The following is a 21,205-nucleotide window of genomic DNA, read 5'->3' on the forward strand; positions in this document are numbered from 1 at the left end:
ACCATTACGGGGTGATGTGAATGTTATCATTACAGGGTGATGTGAATGTTATCATTACAGGGTGATGCGAATGTTACCATTACAGGGTGATGTGAATGTTACCATTACGGGGTGATGTGAATGTTACCATTTCAGGGTGATGTGAATTTTACCATTACGGGGTGAAGTGAATATTACCATTACAGGGTGATGTGAATATTACCATTAAAGGGTGATATGAATATTACCATTAAAGGGTGATGTGAATGTTATCATTACAGGGTGATGTGAACAGGCTGTCTGATGTGGAAAAACTACTGCTCTATCTCAAACTACCGACAGGATCAGGTTCCAGTGAAGATGCCCTCAAACAGTAAGTTTCCCAGACTAAACTGAGTTAAATCTGCCAGGGATCAGATAGAGTGGGAGTGAAGGAAGCAGGACAAAATGTACACCTTGTATATCACTGACTTAAATCTGTCGGGGGTCAAATAGAATGGGAGTGAAGTAAGCAGGACAAAATGTACACCTTGTATATCCCTGACTTAAATCTTTGTCAGGTGTCAGATGGATTGGGAGTGAAGGAAGCAGGACAACATGTACACCTTGTATATCACTCACTTAAATCTTTGTCAGGTGTCAGATGGAATGGGAGTGTAGGAAGCAGGACAACATGTACACCTTGTATATCACTGACTTATATTTTTGTCAGGTGTCAGATAGAATGGGAGTGAAGGAAGCAGGACAAAATGTACACCTTGTATATCACTGACTTAAATCTTTGTCAGGTGTCAGATGGAATGGGATTGAAGGAAGCAGGACAACATGTACACCTTGTATGTCACTGACTTATATCTTTGTCAGGTGTCAGATGGAATGGGATTGAAGGAAGCAGGACAACATGTACTCCTTGTATATCACTGACTTATATCTTTGTCGGGGGCCAAATAGAATGGGATTGAAGGAAGCAGGACAACATGTACACCTTGTATGTCACTGACTTATATCTTTGTCAGGTGTCAGATGGAATGGGAGTGAAGGAAGCAGGACAACATGTACACCTTGTATATCACTGACTTAAATCTTTGTCAGGTGTCAGATGGAATGGGAGTGAAGGAAGCAGGACAACATGTACACCTTGTATATCACTGACTTATATCTTTGTCGGGGGCCAAATAGAATGGGATTGAAGGAAGCAGGACAACATGTACACCTTGTATGTCACTGACTTATATCTTTGTCAGGTGTCAGATGGAATGGGAGTGAAGGAAGCAGGACAACATGTACACCTTGTATATCACTGACTTAAATCTTTGTCAGGTGTCAGATGGAATGGGAGTGAAGGAAGCAGGACAACATGTACACCTTGTATGTCACTCACTTAAATCTTTGTCAGGTGTCAGATGGAATGGGAGTGAAGGAAGCAGGGCAACATGTACACCTTGTATATCACTGACTTAAATCTTTGTCAGGTGTCAGATGGATTGGGAGTGAAGGAAGCAGGACAACATGTACACCTTGTATATCACTCACTTAAATCTTTGTCAGGTGTCAGATGGAATGGGAGTGAAGGAAGCAGGACAACATGTACACCTTGTATATCACTGACTTAAATCTTTGTCAGGTGTCAGATGGAATGGGAGTGAAGGAAGCAGGACAACATGTACACCTTGTATATCACTGACTTATATTTTTGTCAGGTGTCAGATAGAAAGGGAGTGAAGGAAGCAGGACAACATGTACACCTTGTATATCACTGACTTAAATCTTTGTCAGGTGTCAGATGGAATGGGAGTGAAGGAAGCAGGGCAACATGTACACCTTGTATATCACTGACTTAAATCTTTGTCAGGTGTCAGATGGAATGGGATTGAAGGAAGCAGGACAACATGTACTCCTTGTATATCACTGACTTATATCTTTGTCAGGTGTCAGATGGAATGGGAGTGAAGGAAGCAGGACAACGTGTACACCTTGTATATCACTGACTTAAATCTTTGTCAGGTGTCAGATGGAATGGGAGTGAAGGAAGCAGGACAACATGTACACCTTGTATATCACTGACTTAAATCTTTGTCAGGTGTCAGATAGAATGGGAGTGAAGGAAGCAGGACAACATGTACACCTTGTATACCACTGACTTATATCTTTGTCAGGTGTCAGATGGAATGGGAGTGAAGGAAGCAGGGCAACATGTACACCTTGTATATCACTGACTTAAATCTTTGTCAGGTGTCAGATGGAATGGGAGTGAAGGAAGCAGGGCAACATGTACACCTTGTATATCACTGACTTAAATCTTTGTCGAGGGTCAAATAGAGTGGGATTGAAGGAAGCAGGACAACATGTACACCTTGTATATCACTGACTTAAATCTTTGTCAGGTGTCAGATAGAATGGGAGTTAAGGAAGCAGGACAACATGTACACCTTGTATATCACTGACTTAAATCTTTGTTGGGGCTCAAATAGAATGGGAGTGAAGGAAGCAAAACAACATGTACACCTTGTATATCCCTGACTAAACATGGGCAACATGGGCACCCTGTATATTGCGTGTGCATGTGCAGGCTTTCATAGAGGTCAACATTTCTGCAAACCAAAATTAAAAAATTGAGTTTTTGTCTGGGGCTTTCTTCCAACGATTATGGTGTGTAAATTGAGTTAAATTTTTTTACAAGGCAACGTAAAGTTTATGTTGTATTATGTAATTATCTATAGATTTCTATAAATGTTCAAGTCACAGTTTCGTTTGACTTTTCACGATAAAAGCGGATAGCATGCTGATTTCGTTTTCAGCTTGAGGGAGAATGAAAAACTTAAAAGTAGACCTTGAATCAAAAAGATGTTAACAGTGTCCTACATACCTAACATTTACAGATGGTTTCAGCGAAAGAATTAATTGGAAAAATTTTCTGTAGATATTTCTCAGTAGATATTTCTCAGTTTATTTAAATGTACCCTATATTACCTTTGACGAATGGTCGAAAATGAGTTGCCTCCCTTGTTGAACCACCCTATTCTGGAATATTACACCTGCATTTGATAACACGTGCCTTTCTACGTGATCCTGCGGTGCTGGGACAAGGCTCATGTATAGATGGATGCCATCAGTGCAATGATTTCTCCCAAAATTTGGGGATAATTGCTGCTTCCTGGAGTCTAAATCTGTATTAGTGGTATAAAATCGAGCAACTATCTGCACCTGAATTAATCATAATAAAATGAACTGTTTACTCAAGTATTAGCTAATGAATATTAAGTTATTCAGCATGACGGCGCCCATGAAAGACGGCATGAAAAGAGAGTTCAAAGAAGTAATCGCGTGTGCCAAGGCAAGCGGTGACATTTCTGTAGAGTTAACGACCAAGCAGGTCACCGCTCTTTTTGCGTCATGCGAGAGAAGAGATGTCATTGCAGTCTAATCCACTGGGTATGCTAGAAATGGTTCATCCAGTGGCCTGAGTGAAGGACTCACGATAACTATTATGGTATCCCCTCTGAAGTCTGTTATGCAAAATCAGTTGGTAACTGTGTAAATATATTTAAATTGCCATGGTTCAGCTTGAGCACGGACAGAGATGATAACAATCCCCACGAACACCTGTAAATAGCCCACTGCTCAACAGTTCTACATTCAGTGGAGGCAGTAGGTACATCTCTCCTGAGATGTAGTTCCTGACTGACTTGTTAAGATGCCCCAGTGAATACTTAGGTTACTTGTGTGCTTTACCCTAGTCAAGAACAGTTTTTTCTGAAGTTAGTATTGTTTGTGTTCTCTAAGCAAGGTGATTGTATCACTTTTTATATTGAATATAACAATGATGATTCTGTTTTTGGCACACAAATTGAGCGTACAGTGTAGTTATGTTTCTGCTCTGAAAATATTTAGTTTCCCACCATAAAACTGACCTTCAAGCTAGTTTTCATGAACCGAAAATTTTGTTAAAATTAAAATTAAAATTCTTAATTTAGAGTACCTGTCTTTCCTTTCTACATGCAGTAACAAGAAGCTGACTTTGTTATCTCTTGGCAACTAATATTGATGTCATTATTCATGAAAGCATCAATGTGCTTTTTCTTCCTGTTACAGACTGTCCAGCTCATCTCTCCATACCTCTAACCGTGTCCAGCAGGGGCAGTCATTATAAATGTTGTGTGTCCATCTATGGCTGACATTTTTCCCTGTTACAGGCTGTCCAACTCATCCCTCCACACTTCTAACTGTGTCCAGCAGGGACAGTCATTATAAATGTTGTGTGTCCATCTATGGCTGACATTTCTTCCTGTTACAGGCTGTCCAGCTCATCTCTCCATACCTCTAACCGTGTCCAGCAGGGACAGTCATTGTAAATGTTGTGTATCCATCTATGGCTGACATTTCTCCCTGTTACAGGTTGTCCAACTCATCCCTCCACACTTCTAACCATGTCCAGCCCGTGTCCAGCAGGGGCAGTCATTATAAATATTGTGTGTACATCTATAGCTGACATTTTTCTCTGTTACAGGCTGTCCAACTCATCCCTCCACACCTCTAACCGTGTCCAGCAGGGACAAGCTTTTACCTGGATTAAGAGCCACCTGGAAGAAGACCAGGAGAAATGTCTAGCAAAGCAGGAAGTGTTTGAAGACTACAGGTAAGTCTTGTTTGTGCTGAAACAAGACATTTAGGAGTTCTGGAAGGGTAAAAACAAGGTAAAATTTAACTATCTATGAGATCAAAACACATCAAATATGGGGATTTAAGAGTCATTTTGGGGACAGCTATTAGTAGTGTCGCAAATAGAATATTACATTTCTTTACCATCCTTTTGGAAAAGTAAAGATATGAGTATATTGTTCACTAGATGGTCTTACTGTGTGAGAAAACAGAAACTCAACATTTCTGCTACAATTACATATATATTGGCTAAAGTGAGCAGACCAGGTGTCCCAAAAACCAGATGAAATAGGGTATACCAGCTTTGCCAGCTTGACTGTTCAGCTGAATGAATTTCTCCGTGTACCAACTTTAAAAACAGTCTATCATTTGTTTTTAAACAGATTCAATAATTTTGAAACAAAATTATGTAGAAGGGGCAGGATTAAAAGTAATATTATGAAGCAGTGTGAAATGAGCCGCCTGGCTAGTGGATATAAACCCACTACTGTTCTCCCACTTCCTACATTTTGGCTTATATTCAGTAGTTTGTTTTAATTGAAAAGAGAGTTTGTAATACTAAACATGTAGATATATGTCCAAAACTGGCTTTACTTAAAATTCCATGCCTCAGGAAAATCAAGGGAGATAAATCATCTCTCTCTTGCCGCCATCCTTTGAGTTGTACAGTGTGTGCTGTGACGGGTTTAAATATTGTCCATTTCTGATAAGATTTTCTTTGGAGGTGTAAAGTCAGATCAGATTTGAGGACGACGGTTACTTTGTAGTCAGATCCATGATTAAGGACACAGATTAAGGGCCAAAAATTGAGCAGTGAAATCCAGTCAAATGTTTGCTATCATTTTACTGTACTTCTGCAGAATATCAGCATTGTCTGTGTACATTATCTGTCATTTGACATGCTTTATGCCATTTCAAACTTTAGAATCATTTTAGCACTGTATATAGTACAGGTACAGGTCCATTTTACCACTATAAATAGTACAAGTCCATTTTAGCACTATAAATAGTACATGTACAAGTCCATTTTAGCACTATAAATAGTACAGGTACAAGCACTATTAATAGTATAGGTACAAGTCCATTTTAGCACTATAAATAGTACAGCTACAGGTCCATTTTAGCACTATAAATAGTACGGTCCATTTTAGCACTATAAATAGTACGGTCCATTTTAGCACTATAAACAGTACAGGTACAAATCAGTGATGTAACTTGAATAACTTAAATGCATGTGAAATCGACGTCCGGCAAGCAGGGCTTCCTCTGAGACAGTATTTTTTTTAGCCAGTCACTTTGGCCACTCTTCAGATTTTCTGGAAAATACTGTTTTTCTTTAGTCACACTTCGTTAGCAGCCTTGACTTAATCTTTTGTGATCATCATCTGATTGAATGGAAGCAATATCCAGGACTCAGGTCTCCATCTGTAATTCGTTTTTATCTGCTCGGGTGTAACTGCTAGAATCAGTTTAGCCTCTTCCAACTATGTCTAGAGTTTATCAAATGCTACATTTAAAACAAATTGCCCTCAAATAATGGACCAATGGTTGGCAACATGTTTTTGTTTTTTGGAAAAAAAAATCTATCCTTTTTTTAACCCATGTGTCTAGGATTCTGGTAAAATGTTATTTCCTGTCAGAAAAATTTGTTACGAAATAAATTTGCAAATTCAGTTTATTTAAATGTAGCATAATGATCAGTACATTGGAATAACACTGTCTACAGGAGAAAACCAGACGACGTACACATTTTGGTAACGGCACATATTCTGAAACATTTCATTTACTTCGGATCCAAAAAAGTAGTTCATTGAAGTGGAAAAGTTTTCATGGGAGGTAACTTCGTTTATAGCTGTAACACCACCTTGATTTATCCCCCATGATGATGTTTTTCTTTTTTTTTTCATGATGAAAGGCATCCCCCAAAATGCCATTATTATCATTCATTATGTAACAAAAATGATTTTCAAGGGTTATTTAATCTAAATCGACTTGCAACAATGCTGAACCCCCTTGTAGATTTCTGTCAAAAAAGTCGCCATAAGACTGTGTTGTTGTTGTTTCGCTGAGATGAGGCCATTTGAAGTGGAAGTAAGTGGATTATGTTCATCAGAAAAATTGCGAAAATCTGCCAAAAACCTGAGAAAACTCTCATCCCTGAAAAGTGCTAGGAAAATTTAAGTAAATTTGTCGCCAAAAAACATTCGCATTTTTTCAAATTTTATCCAAAAATTTTTGTAAATTTGCGACAATGGCGAGTGTCAGTGGAAGCTCGGAGAAAGTGAAATGTGTTTTTTGGATGCCCATCCATTTTTTGGATGACTTGTGTGAGAATACAAATAATGTGATCTGCATTGTACAAGCTGACGTTGCTTTGCTTGCGTGAATCTTTGGACTGCACTGTTAAAGTATTTGTGTAAGATCGCAAACTTCATTTTGGCCATGCACAGCTCTCTGACGGGGGGATGAAATCAGGAGGAAGCTTTTGCCTAGTGCGCAGCACGTATTCTTCTCCACTATCACAACCCCCACCCCCCTGTTTTAATATCTGTGTTATTGCAGGTTGTACTGTGAGAATATCTGTGTTATGGCAGGTTGTACTGTGAGAATATCTGTGTTATCGCAGGTTGTACTGTGAGAATATCTGTGTTATGGCAGGTTGGACTGTGAGAATATCTGTGTTATGGCAGGTTGTAGTGTGAGGATATCTGTGTTATGGTAGGTTGTACTGTGAGGATATCTGTGTTATGGCAGGTTGTACTGTGAGAATATCTGTGTTATCGCAGGTTGTACTGTGAGAATATCTGTGTTATGGCAGGTTGTAGTGTGAGGATATCTGTGTTATGGCAGGTTGTACTGTGAGAACATCTGTGTTGTTGCAGGTTTCTCAACAGTTGTACTGTGAGAATATCTGTTTTATTAGAGGTTGCACTGTGAGAATATCTGTGTTATGGCAAGCTGTACTGTGAGAACATCTGTGTTATTGGAGGATGTACTGAAAACTTGTCTTGTTGCCAGTTGTACCATGAGAATATCTGTGTTATTGCAATCTGTACTGTGAGAATATCTTTGCTATTGCAGGCTGTGCTGTGAGAATATATGTGTATTGGACATTTTACTGTGGGAATATCTGTAATTGGAGGCTGTGCTGTGAGAATATCTGTGTTATTGCAGGATGTACTGTGAGAATATCTGTATTATTCCAGGTTGTACTGTGAGAATATCTGTGTTATTGGAGGATGTACTGTGAGAATATCTGTGTTATTACAGGTTGTACTGATAACTTGTCTTGTTGCAGGTTGTACTGTGAGAACCATGGCCTGAAATGCCTGAGCACTGCAGACTTTGGCAAAGTCATGAAGTGTGTTTTCCCCAACATCAAACCACGCCGACTCGGGCAGAGAGGCCAGTCCAAATATCCTTTGTTTTCTGGAATGATCAACAGTTTGTGTACTCTAACTCCTACAATCTTCTTCCATGTCTGGAATCTTCCAGTATCTGAAATAGAATGTGTACAATTGCATATACTTGTTCTATGTTGATAATGGACTTACAGTTTGATTGTCTGTTCTAATGCACATGTACCAGGGCTTAACGGGATACGGAATCGATTCTGATTGGCTGCTGTGAGATAGATGTAGGCATGTCCAGGGTACATGTATGCCTTACACAGCTGAAGTTTACCTATGGCAGAGTTATTCAGTGACCCAGGCTGTAGAGTTTAACCGAGGACACCCTCTTCACTATCAGCAAATCAGTTATTGCCTCAGGAAAAGTCGCAAAGTTGTAAAAGGGAAGTGCGACGGGAAAGAGAGGGTGTTCATGTAGAGATTTACATCATGGACATTGCCGGTATCAGGGTGTATACACCTACCACCAAGGATCAGTTTGGTGCTATATAATTAGTGCCTACTAGCCCTTACCTACATGTAAGCACATCATGGACATTACAGGTATCAGGGTATATACACGTAGCACCAAGGGTCAGTTTGGTGCTATATAATTAGTGCCTACTAGCCCTTACCTACATGTATGGACATCATGGACATTGCAGGTATCAGGGTGTATACACGTAGCACCAAGGGTCAGTTTGGTGCTATATAATTAGTGCCTACTAGCCCTTACCTACATGTATGGACATCATGGACATTACAGGTATCAGGGTATATACACGTAGCACCAAGGGTCAGTTTGGTGCTATATAATTAGTGCCTACTAGCCCTTACCTACATGTAAGCACATCATGGACATTGCAGGTATCAGGGTGTATACACGTAGCAGCAAGGGTCAGTTTGGTGCTATATGATTAGTGCCTAGTAGCCCTTACCTACATGTATGGACATCATGGACATTGCAGGTATTAGGGTGTATACACATAGCACCAAGGATCAGTTTGGTGCTATATAATTAGTGCCTAGTAGCCCTTACCTACGTGTATGGACATCATGGACATTGCAGGTGTCAGCTTATATACACGTAGCAGCAAGGGTCAGTTTGGTGCTATATAATTAGTGCCTAGTAGCCCTTACCTACGTGTATGGACATCATGGACATTGCAGGTGTCAGCTTATATACACGTAGCATCAAGGGTCAGTTTGGTGCTGTATAATTAGTGCCTAGTAGCCCTTACCTACGTGTATGGACATCATGGACATAGCAGTTATCAGCGTATATACACGTAGCAGCAAGGGTCAGTTTGATGCTGTATAATTAGTGCCTAGTAGCCCTTACCTACGTGTATGGACATCATGGACATTGCAGTTATCAGCGTATATACACATAGCACCAAGGTTCAGTTTGGTGCTATATAATTAGTGCCTAGTAGCCCTTACCTACATGTATGGACATCATGGACATTGCAGTTATCAGCGTATATACACGTAGCAGCAAGGGTCAGTGTGGTGCTATATAATTAGTGTCTAGTAGCCCTTACCTACATGTATGGACATCATGAACATTGCAGGTGTCAGCTTATATACACGTAGCATGAAGGGTCAGTTTGGTGCTATATAATTAGTGCCTAGTAGCCCTTACCTACATGTAAGCACATCATGGACATTGCAGTTATCACCGTATATACATGTAGCAGCAAGGGTCAGTTTGGTGCTATATAATTAGTGCCTAGTAGCCCTTACCTACATGTATGGACATCATGGACATTGCAGTTATCAGCGTATATACACGTAGCAGCAAGGGTCAGTGTGGTGCTATATAATTAGTGCCTAGTAGCCCTTACCTACATGTAAGCACATCATGGACATTGCATGTACACGTAGCACCAAGGGTCAGTTTGGTGCTATATAATTAGTGCCTAGTAGCCCTTACCTACATGTATGGACATCATGGACATTGCAGTTATCAGCGTATATACACGTAGCAGCAAGGGTCAGTGTGGTGCTATATAATTAGTGCCTAGTAGCCCTTACCTACATGTATGGACATCATGGACATTGCAGTTATCAGCGTATATACACGTAGCAGCAAGGGTCAGTGTGGTGCTATATAATTAGTGCCTAGTAGCCCTTACCTACATGTAAGCACATCATGGACATTGCATGTACACGTAGCACCAAGGGTCAGTTTGGTGCTATATAGTTAGTGCCTACTAGCCCTTACCTACATGTATGGACATCATGGACATTGCAGGTATCAGGGTGTATACACGTAGCACCAAGGGTCAGTTTGGTGCTATATAATTAGTGCCTACTAGCCCTTACCTACATGTAAGCACATCATGGACATTGCAGGTATCAGGGTGTATACACATAGCAGCAAGGGTCAGTTTGGTGCTATATAAATAGTGTCTAGTAGCCCTTACCTACATGTATGGACATCATGGACATTGCAGGTATTAGGGTGTATACACATAGCACCAAGGATCAGTTTGGTGCTATATAATTAGTGCCTAGTAGCCCTTACCTACGTGTATGGACATCATGGACATTGCAGGTGTCAGCTTATATACACGTAGCATCAAGGGTCAGTTTGGTGCTGTATAATTAGTGCCTAGTAGCCCTTACCTACGTGTATGGACATCATGGACATAGCAGTTATCAGCGTATATACACGTAGCAGCAAGGGTCAGTTTGGTGCTGTATAATTAGTGCCTAGTAGCCCTTACCTACATGTATGGACATCATGGACATTGCAGTTATCAGCGTATATACACATAGCACCAAGGTTCAGTTTGGTGCTATATAATTAGTGCCTAGTAGCCCTTACCTACATGTATGGACATCATGGACATTGCAGTTATCAGCGTATATACACGTAGCAGCAAGGGTCAGTGTGGTGCTATATAATTAGTGCCTAGTAGCCCTTACCTACATGTGTGCACATCATGGACATTGCAGGTGTCAGCTAATATACACGTAGCATCAAGGGTTAGTTTGGTGCTATATAGTTAGTGCCTAGTAGCCCTTACCTACATGTATGCACATGATGGACATTGCAGGTGTCAGCTTATATACACGTAGCAGCAAGGGTCAGTTTGGTGCTATATAATTAGTGCCTAGTAGCCCCTACCTACATGTATGGACATCATTGACATTGCAGGTATCAGGGTATATACACATAGCACCAGGGGTCAGTGTGGTGCTGTATAATTAGTGCCTAGTAGCCCTTAAATACATGTATGCACGTTTCGTATCTCTGCTACATAACGATGTCGTGGCATTGAGGGGCTTACTAAAGGTGTGCTTACCAAAGGTGGGCTTCCTAAAGGTGGGCTTCATTAGTCTGGGCCCTGGAGAATCTGGATTAGTCACTGTATCAAGTAATTCTGTGTAAAATGCATTTTTTACACCAGTGGTAAAAATCCAAAACTGTTTTAACTCTGGAAACGTAATTTAGTGATTGGAAGTGAATTGCTGACACGTGACAGTGTTGTTAAAAGTGCAGAAATCATAACAGTTACATAGAGTTCAGTGATTGGAAATGCAGAAATCATAACAGTTACATAGAGTTCAGTGATTGGAAGTGAATTGCTGACACGTGACAATGTTGTTAAAAGTGCAGAAATCATAACAGTTACATAGAGTTCAGTGATTGGAAGTGAATTGCTGACACGTGACAATGTTGTTAAAATTGCAGAAATCATAACAGTTACATAGAGTTCAGTGATTGGAAGTGAATTGCTGACACGTGACAATGTTGTTAAAAGTGCAGAAATCATAACAGTTACATAGAGTTCAGGTGAATGCGAAATGTTAGTTGTAAATGTCGGCATCAATATTGTTTTCTGATTTTTCTTTAAAGAGAAAAGTACTTGGAAATAATGTTTGTATGATGGGTGTTTGGGACCTCCTTTTGGTGTATATTGCCTTTGTGCAATAAAGTTATAAATAAGGATGTAACACATGTTGCATAAATATGTGTTTTCAGCTAACAAACGCGTTCAGTGTGGATTTTGATAATATTTATATATTTGATATATTCATGCATGTAAATATTATCATGGTTCAGGTTAAATACATTTGTTGATTTAAACAACAAATTTCCATTCAAATAAATTTATTCTAGATGCCTGACATCCTTATTTAGAACATTATTATGCCAGGATTATATATACCAAGTGATGGTCCCAAATATCCACCTCACAAACATATTTTTAAATACCCTTTTCTCCAGAAAAAGTTGCCCCCCCCCCCAAAAAAAAACAACAAAACATTGAAATTTGATTTGCATCTGATTTTGACATTATTCATAAGTTTTCTTCACCTTTAACTACTGGCTGAACTGCAGTTACCTCCCTTGCCCTTCAAACTTCACCATTATACACAAAGGCTGGTTGTGTTTTGGCTTTGGCTGATTTGTGGTTAGAATCTGGTAGCAGATCAAATCCTGTTGTGTGTATGAAAACTTTCCTACATGTAACTGGGGCAAAAAGACCAATCAAAAATATGTTCACGAAGAACCGCTGAGTGAGCGATGAAGTTCAGCTCTATTTAACACTTGTGTTGTCCTTAACCTGTGGTACATACTGCTACAGCGGCCTGAGGAAGAGGCAGGAAGTCCACCCCCCTGGCCTGCCCGAGCTAGAGATCAGCTCCACCCAGACAGAGGTACTCAATACCACATGTGCCTTACCCACAGGCCATGAGTAACTATTAAATTAAGTAAACAGCGTTTGAAAGAAGTTCTGTACATGTAATTTAGTATTATTGTTATGATGGATACCAAAACGAAAACATCCAGATGTCTGGCTTATGCTGGCACCACGCCCCTCCCTTAACCCTTTAGGCTTTCTCTCCCCACCAATCATGCTCCTCCCTTAACACTTTAGGCTTTCTCTTGCCACCAACCACGCCCCTCCCTTAACCCTGTAGGCCTTCTCTCCCCACCAATCACACCCTTCCCTTAACCCTTTAGGCTTTTTTTCCCAAACCAACCACACCCTTCCCTTAACCCTTTAGACATTCTCTTCCCACCAACCACTCCCCACCGTTAACCCTTTAAGCTTTCTCTCCCCACCAATCATGCCCTTCCCTTAACCCCTTAGGCTTTCTCTCCCGACCAACCACGCTTCTCCCTTAACCCCTTAGGCTTTCTCTCCCAAACCAACCACACTCCTCCCTTAACCCCTTAGGCTTTCTCTCCCCACCAACCACACCCTTCCCTTAACCCTTTAGGGTTTCTCTCCCCACCAACCATGCTCCTCCCTTAACACTTTAGGCTTTCTCTCCCCACCAACCATGCCCCTCCCTTAACCCTTTACTCATTCTGTTCCCACCAACAACACCCCTCCCTTAACCCCTTGGGCTTTTTCTCCTCACCAACCACACCCCTCCCTTAACCCTGTAGGCTTTCTCTTCCCACCAACAACACCCCTCCCTTAACCCCTTAGGCTTTCTCTCCTCACCAAGCACACCCCTCTCTTAACCCTGTAGGCTTTCTCTCCCCACCAATCACACCCTTCCCTTAACCCTTTAGGCTTTCTCTCCCCACCAACCGTGCCTTTCCCTTCTCTCTGTAGGCTTTCTCTCCCCACCAACCATGCCAATCTATTAACCCTTTACGCTTTCTCTCCCCACCAACAATGCCCCTCCCTTAACCCTTTAAGCTTTCTCTCTCCGCTAACCATGCTCCTCCCTTAACCCTTTAGGCTTTTTCTCTCCTCCAACCACACCTTTCCCTTAACCCCTTAGGCTTTCTCTCCCCACTAACAAAGCCCTCCTCTTAACCCTTTAAGCTTTCTCTACTCACCAACCACACCCTTCCCTTAACCTTTTAAGCTTTCTCTCCCCACAAGCCATGCCCCTCGCTTAACCCTGTAGGCTTTCTCTCCCCACCAATCAGGCTCCTCCCTTAACACTTTAGGCTTTCTCTTGCCACCAACCATGCCCCTCCCTTAACCCTGTAGGCTTTCTCTCCCCACCAATCACACCCTTCCCTTTACTCTGTAGGCTTTCTTTCCCCACCAACCATGCCAGTCTATTAACCCTTTAAGCTTTCAATCCCCACCAGCCAGGCCCCACCCTTAACCCTTTACGCTTTCTCTCCCCACCAACCATGCGCCTCCCTTAACCCTATTGGCTTTCTCTCCCCAGCAACCAACGCAGTCCTTTAACCCTTTAAGTTTTCTCTCTCCACCAACCACGCTTCTCCCTTAACCCTTAAAGCTTTCTATTCCCACCAGCCATGATTAGTACAAAAATGGCTTGCTTTGGCACCAAGATACATCTAAACAGGATATTTTTCAGGTACCCAACAACTTCTGATCATTTCTCCAGGCTATGCCAGTTTCTTCCAGTCATAAAACGGACAGCTCTGATGTAAATAAAAAAGTACTAATGGATTTTCCCCCTCACTAACTCACTGTGATCTGTTCTGTCCCCAGGATTCCTGGGTAGATGTCATGCCTGAGATTCTACATGTCTTTGTTCTGACCTGCCCCCAGGATTCCTGGGTAGATGTCATGCCTGAGATTCTACATGTCTTTGTTCTGCCCTGTCCCCAGGATTCCTGCGTCTTTGTTCTGCCCTGTCCCCAGGATTCCTGGTTAAATGTCATGCCTAAGATTCTACATGTCTTTGTTCTGCCCTGTCCCCAGGATTCCTGGTTAGAAATCAGTCCAGGGATTCTACATCTTTGTTCTGTCCTGTCCAAAGGATTCCTGGTTAGATATCAGTCCAGGGGTTGTACGTCTTTGTTCTGTCCTGTCCCCGGGATTCCTGGTTAGATATCAGTCCAGGGATTGTACGTCTTTGTTCTGTCCTGTCCTCAGGATTCCTGGTTAGATATCAGTCCAGGGATTGTACGTCTTTGTTCTGTCCTGTCCCCAGGATTCCTGGTTAGATATCAGTCCAGGGATTGTACGTCTTTGTTCTGTCCTGTCCCCAGGATTCCTAGTTAGAAATGAGTCCTATGATTCTTCATGCCTTGTCCTTGTTCTGTCCTGTCCTCATGGTTCTTAGTTAGAAATGAGTCATAAGATTCTTCATGTCTTGTCCTTGTTCTGCCCTGTCCTCATGGTTCCTAGTTAGAAATGAGTCCTATGATTCTTCATGTCTTGTCCTTGTTCTGTCCTGTCCCCATGGTTCCTAGTTAGAAATGAGTCCTAAGATTCTTAATGCCTTGTCCTTGTTCTGTCCTGTTCCCATGATTCCTAGTTAGAAATGAGTCCTAATATTCTTCATGCCTTGTCCTTGTTCTGTCCTGTCCCCATGATACCTAGTTAGAAATGAGTCCTATGATTCTTCATGCCTTGTCCTTGTTCTGTCCTGTCCCCATGATTCCTAGTTAGAAATGAGCCCTATGATTCTTCATGTCTTTTCCTTGTTCTGTCCTGTCCCCATGGCTCCTAGTTAGAAATGAGTCCTATGATTCTTCATGTCTTGTCCTTGTTCTGTCCTGTCCCCATGGCTCCTAGTTAGAAATGAGTCCTAAGATTCTTCATGTCTTTTCCTTGTTCTGTCCTGTCCCCATGATTCCTAGCTAGAAATGAGTCCTAAGATTCTTCATGCCTTGTCCTTGTTCTGCCCTGTCCCCATGATTCCTAGTTAGAAATGAGTCCTAATATTCTTCATGCCTTGTCCTTGTTCTGTCCTGTCCCCATGATACCTAGTTAGAAATGAGTCCTATGATTCTTCATGCCTTGTCCTTGTTCTGTCCTGTCCCCATGATTCCTAGTTAGAAATGAGTCCTAAGATTCTTCATGCCTTGTCCTTGTTCTGTCCTGTCCCCATGGTTCCTAGTTAGAAATGAGTGATAAGATTCTTCATGTCTTTTCCTTGTTCTGTCCTGTTCCCCTTGGCTCCTAGTTAGAAATGAGTCCTATGACTCTTCATGTCTTGTCCTTGTTCTGTCCTGTTCCCATGGCTCCTAGTTAGAAATGAGTCCTAAGATTCTTCATGTCTTTTCCTTGTTCTGTCCTGTCCCCATGATTCCTAGCTAGAAATGAGTCCTAAGATTCTTCATGCCTTGTCCTTGTTCTGCCCTGTCCTCATGGCTCCTAGTTAGAAATGAGTCCTATGATTCTTCATACCTTGTCCTTGTTCTGTCCTGTCCCCATGGTTCCTAGTTAGAAATGAGTCCTAAGATTCTTCATGTCTTGTCCTTGTTCTCTCCTGTCCCCATGGCTCCTAGTTAGAAATGAGTGATAAGATTCTTCATGTCTTGTCCTTGTTCTGTCCTGTTCCCATGGCTCCTAGTTAGAAATGAGTCCTAAGATTCTTCATGTCTTGTCCTTGTTCTGTCCTGTCCCCATGGTTCCTAGTTGGAAATGGGTCCTAAGATTCTTCATGCCTTGTCCTTGTTCTGTCCTGTCCTCATGGCTCTTAGTTAGAAATGAGTCCTATGATTCTTCATGTCTTGTCCTTGTTCTGTCCTGTCCCCATGATACCTAGTTAGAAATGAGTCCTATGATTCTTCATGCCTTGTCCTTGTTCTGTCCTGTCCCCATGATTCCTAGTTAGAAATGAGTCCTAAGATTCTTCATGTCTTTTCCTTGTTCTGTCCTGTCCCCATGGCTCCTAGTTAGAAATGAGTCCTATGATTCTTCATGTCTTGTCCTTGTTCTGTCCTGTCCCCATGGCTCCTAGTTAGAAATGAGTCCTAAGATTCTTCATGTCTTTTCCTTGTTCTGTCCTGTCCCCGTGATTCCTAGCTAGAAATGAGTCCTAAGATTCTTCATGCCTTGTCCTTGTTCTGTCCTGTCCCCATGATTCCTAGTTAGAAATGAGTCCTAATATTCTTCATGCCTTGTCCTTGTTCTGTCCTGCCCCATGATACCTAGTTAGAAATGAGTCCTATGATTCTTCATGCCTTGTCCTTGTTCTGTCCTGTCCCCATGATTCCTAGTTAGAAATGAGTCCTAAGATTCTTCATGCCTTGTCCTTGTTCTGTCCTGTCCCCATGGTTCCTAGTTAGAAATGAGTCCTAAGATTCTTCATGTCTTTTCCTTGTTCTGTCCTGTTCCCATGGCTCCTAGTTACAAATGAGTCCTATGATTCTTCATGTCTTGTCCTTGTTCTGTCCTGTTCCCATGGCTCCTAGTTAGAAATGAGTCCTAAGATTCTTCATGTCTTTTCCTTGTTCTGTCCTGTCCCCGTGATTCCTAGCTAGAAATGAGTCCTAAGATTCTTCATGCCTTGTCCTTGTTCTGCCCTGTCCTCATGGCTCCTAGTTAGAAATGAGTCCTATGATTCTTCATACCTTGTCCTTGTTCTGTCCTGTCCCCATGGTTCCTAGTTAGAAATGAGTCCTAAGATTCTTCATGTCTTGTCCTTGTTCTGTCCTGTCCCCATGGCTCCTAGTTAGAAATGAGTGATAAGATTCTTCATGTCTTGTCCTTGTTCTGTCCTGTTCCCATGGCTCCTAGTTAGAAATGAGTCCTAAGATTCTTCATGTCTTGTCCTTGTTCTGTCCTGTCCCCATGGTTCCTAGTTGGAAATGGGTCCTAAGATTCTTCATGCCTTGTCCTTGTTCTGTCCTGTCCTCATGGCTCTTAGTTAGAAATGAGTCCTATGATTCTTCATGTCTTGTCCTTGTTCTGTCCTGTCCCCATGGCTCCTAGTTAGAAATGAGTGATAAGATTCTTCATGTCTTGTCCTTGTTCTGTCCTGTTCCCATGGCTCCTAGTTAGAAATGAGTCCTAAGATTCTTCATGCCTTGTCCTTGTTCTGTCCTGTCCCCATGGTTCCTAGTTAGAAATGAGTCCTATGATTCTTCGTGCCTTGTCCTTGTTCTGTCCTGTTCCCATGGCTCCTAGTTAGAAATGAGTCCTGAGATTCTTCATGTCTTTTCCTTGTTCTGTCCTGTCCCCATGGTTCCTTGTTAGAAATGAGTCTTATGATTCTTCATGCCTTGTCCTTGTTCTGTCCTGTCCCCATGGTTCCTAGTTAGAAATGAGTCCTAAGATTCTTCATGCCTTGTCCTTGTTCTGTCCTGTCCCCATGGTTCCTAGTTAGAAATGAGTCCTAAGATTCTTCATGCCTTGTCCTTGGTCTGCCCTGTCCTCATGGCTCCTAGTTAGAAATGAGTCCTAAGATTCTTCATGTCTTGTCCTTGTTCTGCCCTGTCCTCATGGCTGCTAGTTAGAAATGAGTGATAAGATTCTTCATGCCTTGTCCTTGTTCTGTCCTGTCCCCATGGTTCCTAGTTAGAAATGGGTCCTAAGATTCTTCATGTCTTGTCCTTGTTCTGCCCTGTCCTCATGGCTCCTAGTTAGAAATGAGTGATAAGATTCTTCATGCCTTGTCCTTGTTCTGTCCTGTCCCCATGGTTCCTAGTTAGAAATGGGTCCTAAGATTCTTCATGCCTTGTCCTTGTTCTGCCCTGTCCTCATGGCTCCTAGTTAGAAATGAGTGATAAGATTCTTCATGCCTTGTTCTGTCCTGTCCTGTCCCCATGGTTCCTAGTTAGAAATGGGTCCTAAGATTCTTCATGTCTTGTCCTTGTTCTGTCCTGTCCCCATGGTTCCTAGTTAGAAATGAGTCCTAAGATTCTTCATGTCTTGGTGATGTTTGTCTGTTTTGCCCTCAGGAGGAGAGAGTTCCTACAGATGAGCTCTTCACAGCGTCATGTCACCTGATCTGTGAATGGGCACAGAAGTTGCTGGGGAAAAGTTTCTCTGATCTGCGTGAGTTGGCGGAGTATCTGCTGGGGAACCTGTATGTCAACAGCAAGTCCATGTCAGCCTTCACAGTGATTGCAGCGATGCGGGAGTCTGGAGGACATACGGCTAAAGGTACAGCCTGTGTTACTAATCTCCCAACGACAGCGTGGAGGAGCGCAAGGGGGTGGGGGATGGGTGATTGAAAGCTTGCACCCTGATTGTTAGTCCACCCATCCATCACACTACTTTACTAACTTTTTTAAGGGGTTCATTATATTGAATTGAAACAATTTATAGATGAAGTTCTACCAGGGTGCGCACAGTCCTTGAAACTCCTTGAAAAATACAATTTCATTTTCAAGTACTTGATAGTCCTTAAAAAAGACAAATACTCTTGGAAACTCCTTGAAAGTCTTAGTTTGTCCCAAGCTTAAATATTGTCTGCTAACCGCTGAGTCTGTGTATCGGGAGCTCGCTGATAATTCTCCCATAATCAGGGCTTCCGCTGGCACTCGCCGTTATCGCAAATTTAGAACAATTTTTGGAATCGGCAATAACATTTGAAAAAATGCAAATGTTTTTGGTGACAAATTTATTTACTTAAGAAAAAATACAAGCGTCATACAAAATCTACCATGAGAGTTTTCTGGGGTTTTCAGCAGATTTTTGCAATTTTTCTATTGAAAATAATCCACTTACTTTCATTTCGAACGGTCTCATCTCGGGGAAACAACAACAACACAGTTGTATGGCTATTGCTTCACAGAAATCTAAAATTGGGGTTTGTTGCAAGTTGACTTAACGCTTGAAATCATTTTTGTTAAATAACGAATGAGAATCATGGGATTTTGGGGGGATGTCTTTCAGCGCCAATTGTGAAAAAAAAAATATCATGGGAAATAAATCAAGGTATGGTTACATCTGTAAATGAAGTTACCTCCCATGAAAAATTTAAACTTTTCCACTTAATAAACTATTTTTTTGGATCCGAAGTGAATTAAATGTTTCAGAATAAGTGCCGTTACATAAATGTGTATGCCATCTTGTTTTCTCCTGTTGTACTGATCATAATGTTCCATTTAAATGAACTGAATTTACAAATTAATTTCATAACAAATTTTTCTGATACAGGAAATAACATTTTAACTAGGATCCTACAGATAGGTTGAAAGAAGGATTGATTTAGTTTTTTGAAAAATAAAAACATACTGCCAAGCATTGGTTCATTATTTTGAGGACAATTGTTCTAAATGTAATGTTTGATAAACTCCAGATATAGATGAAAGAAACCAAACTGATTCTAGCAGCTACTCCAAGGCAGATAAAAACGAATTACAGAAGGAGACCTACAAGAGTCATGGCCGCTAAGGAAGTATAGCTAAATAAAAATTGTAAAACCTGATGAGTGGCTAAAGTGACTGGCTTAAAAAAATATTGACCCTGACGAAGCCCTGCATAATGATATATGGCGTTCATTTTTTTTTTTTTTTTTTGACTGAGCCAAGGCTGGGTCAAAGAATGTGTCGCATTAGAGAGGTGAAGGACATATTTCTTGCAAAAGCAAGCGTACTGTTCAATATACATGCATGCAAATTAAAGCATCTATAATTCAGACTTAAAATATAGTCTGTAATTTGCACCAGGGTATGTTTAAACTAGCCTTGAAAATAACAAAAAAAAAACTCCTGGAAAACTCCTTGAAAACCTCTTGAATTTCATTTTCATACTAGTACTACTAGTTAAGGGTACTAAAACCTGTTTTAAAGGGATACACAATAGACACTGATTGGCTAACAGTGGAGGTAAGATTCCCTGGGTTAAATCTTGCTGCCATGGTCGCACTTGTGCCATACCTAAGCTTCAGCCTAGGTATGGCATCTCGCAGCAGACAATCAGAATTAATTCTGTACCCCTTTAAGCAAATTTCTCCATTTTACGTTTAATCCAAAATGTTGATTGAATAATCAAATAGATATCCTAAAAGCTACTAAACTGCAGATTCTGGGAAACATTTACAAAATTATTGAACTTTGGTATTACTGAAAATAAATATAAAATTTCCAAAACCTCTGAGATTTTCAAAATGCTATTGCTATGTCAGTTTAAAATTTTTGAGTTGTTGTGGTCCAGATGAATAGTTCACTATTTAAGCTGAAAGGCCATGTGGCAGATTTAATATGCATCTTGGAATTTTGAGCAATCATTTAAAGTTAAAACCTTCGAAAAGAAATTTGAAAACGTTACTATTTTTGTACTAAAATCCTTAAAACTAAGGTAGGTATCATGAATTTGTAAGACTATTTTTTTATTGAAGTAGTCAACTGCATGTGTCAAAGAAACATGTTGAAAATTAGGTGAAGTCTTCCATGGCCCCACTGACAAAAAGCATTATTTTATGTGTTAAAAATCAAGAACTGTTCCCCAAGTTAAAAGTCAATAAATTAACAAACTTTTGTAAAATGTTAAAACTCACATTGCTCCAAGGTAGCACAAATAGGTGTTTTGTCATTA

The 21,205-nt window shown here is 41.0% G+C and overlaps 1 protein-coding gene across 1 annotated transcript in view; it reads left to right on the plus strand.

The window, feature by feature from the left end:
- LOC135462943 (mucin-2-like) overlaps nt 1-21,205 on the plus strand; it is a 32,989-nt gene that overhangs the window by 4,046 nt on the left and 7,738 nt on the right. Inside the window, exons 3-7 of the mRNA XM_064740261.1 lie at nt 261-352; nt 4,487-4,615; nt 7,937-8,053; nt 12,617-12,701; nt 18,622-18,826. Of these exons, the coding sequence (XP_064596331.1) occupies nt 261-352; nt 4,487-4,615; nt 7,937-8,053; nt 12,617-12,701; nt 18,622-18,826 (628 nt within the window). The remainder of the gene's footprint in view (nt 1-260; nt 353-4,486; nt 4,616-7,936; nt 8,054-12,616; nt 12,702-18,621; nt 18,827-21,205) is intronic.

This window comes from Liolophura sinensis, chromosome 2 (genome assembly GCF_032854445.1).
Source record: "Liolophura sinensis isolate JHLJ2023 chromosome 2, CUHK_Ljap_v2, whole genome shotgun sequence".
NCBI lineage: Eukaryota > Metazoa > Mollusca > Polyplacophora > Chitonida > Chitonidae > Liolophura > Liolophura sinensis.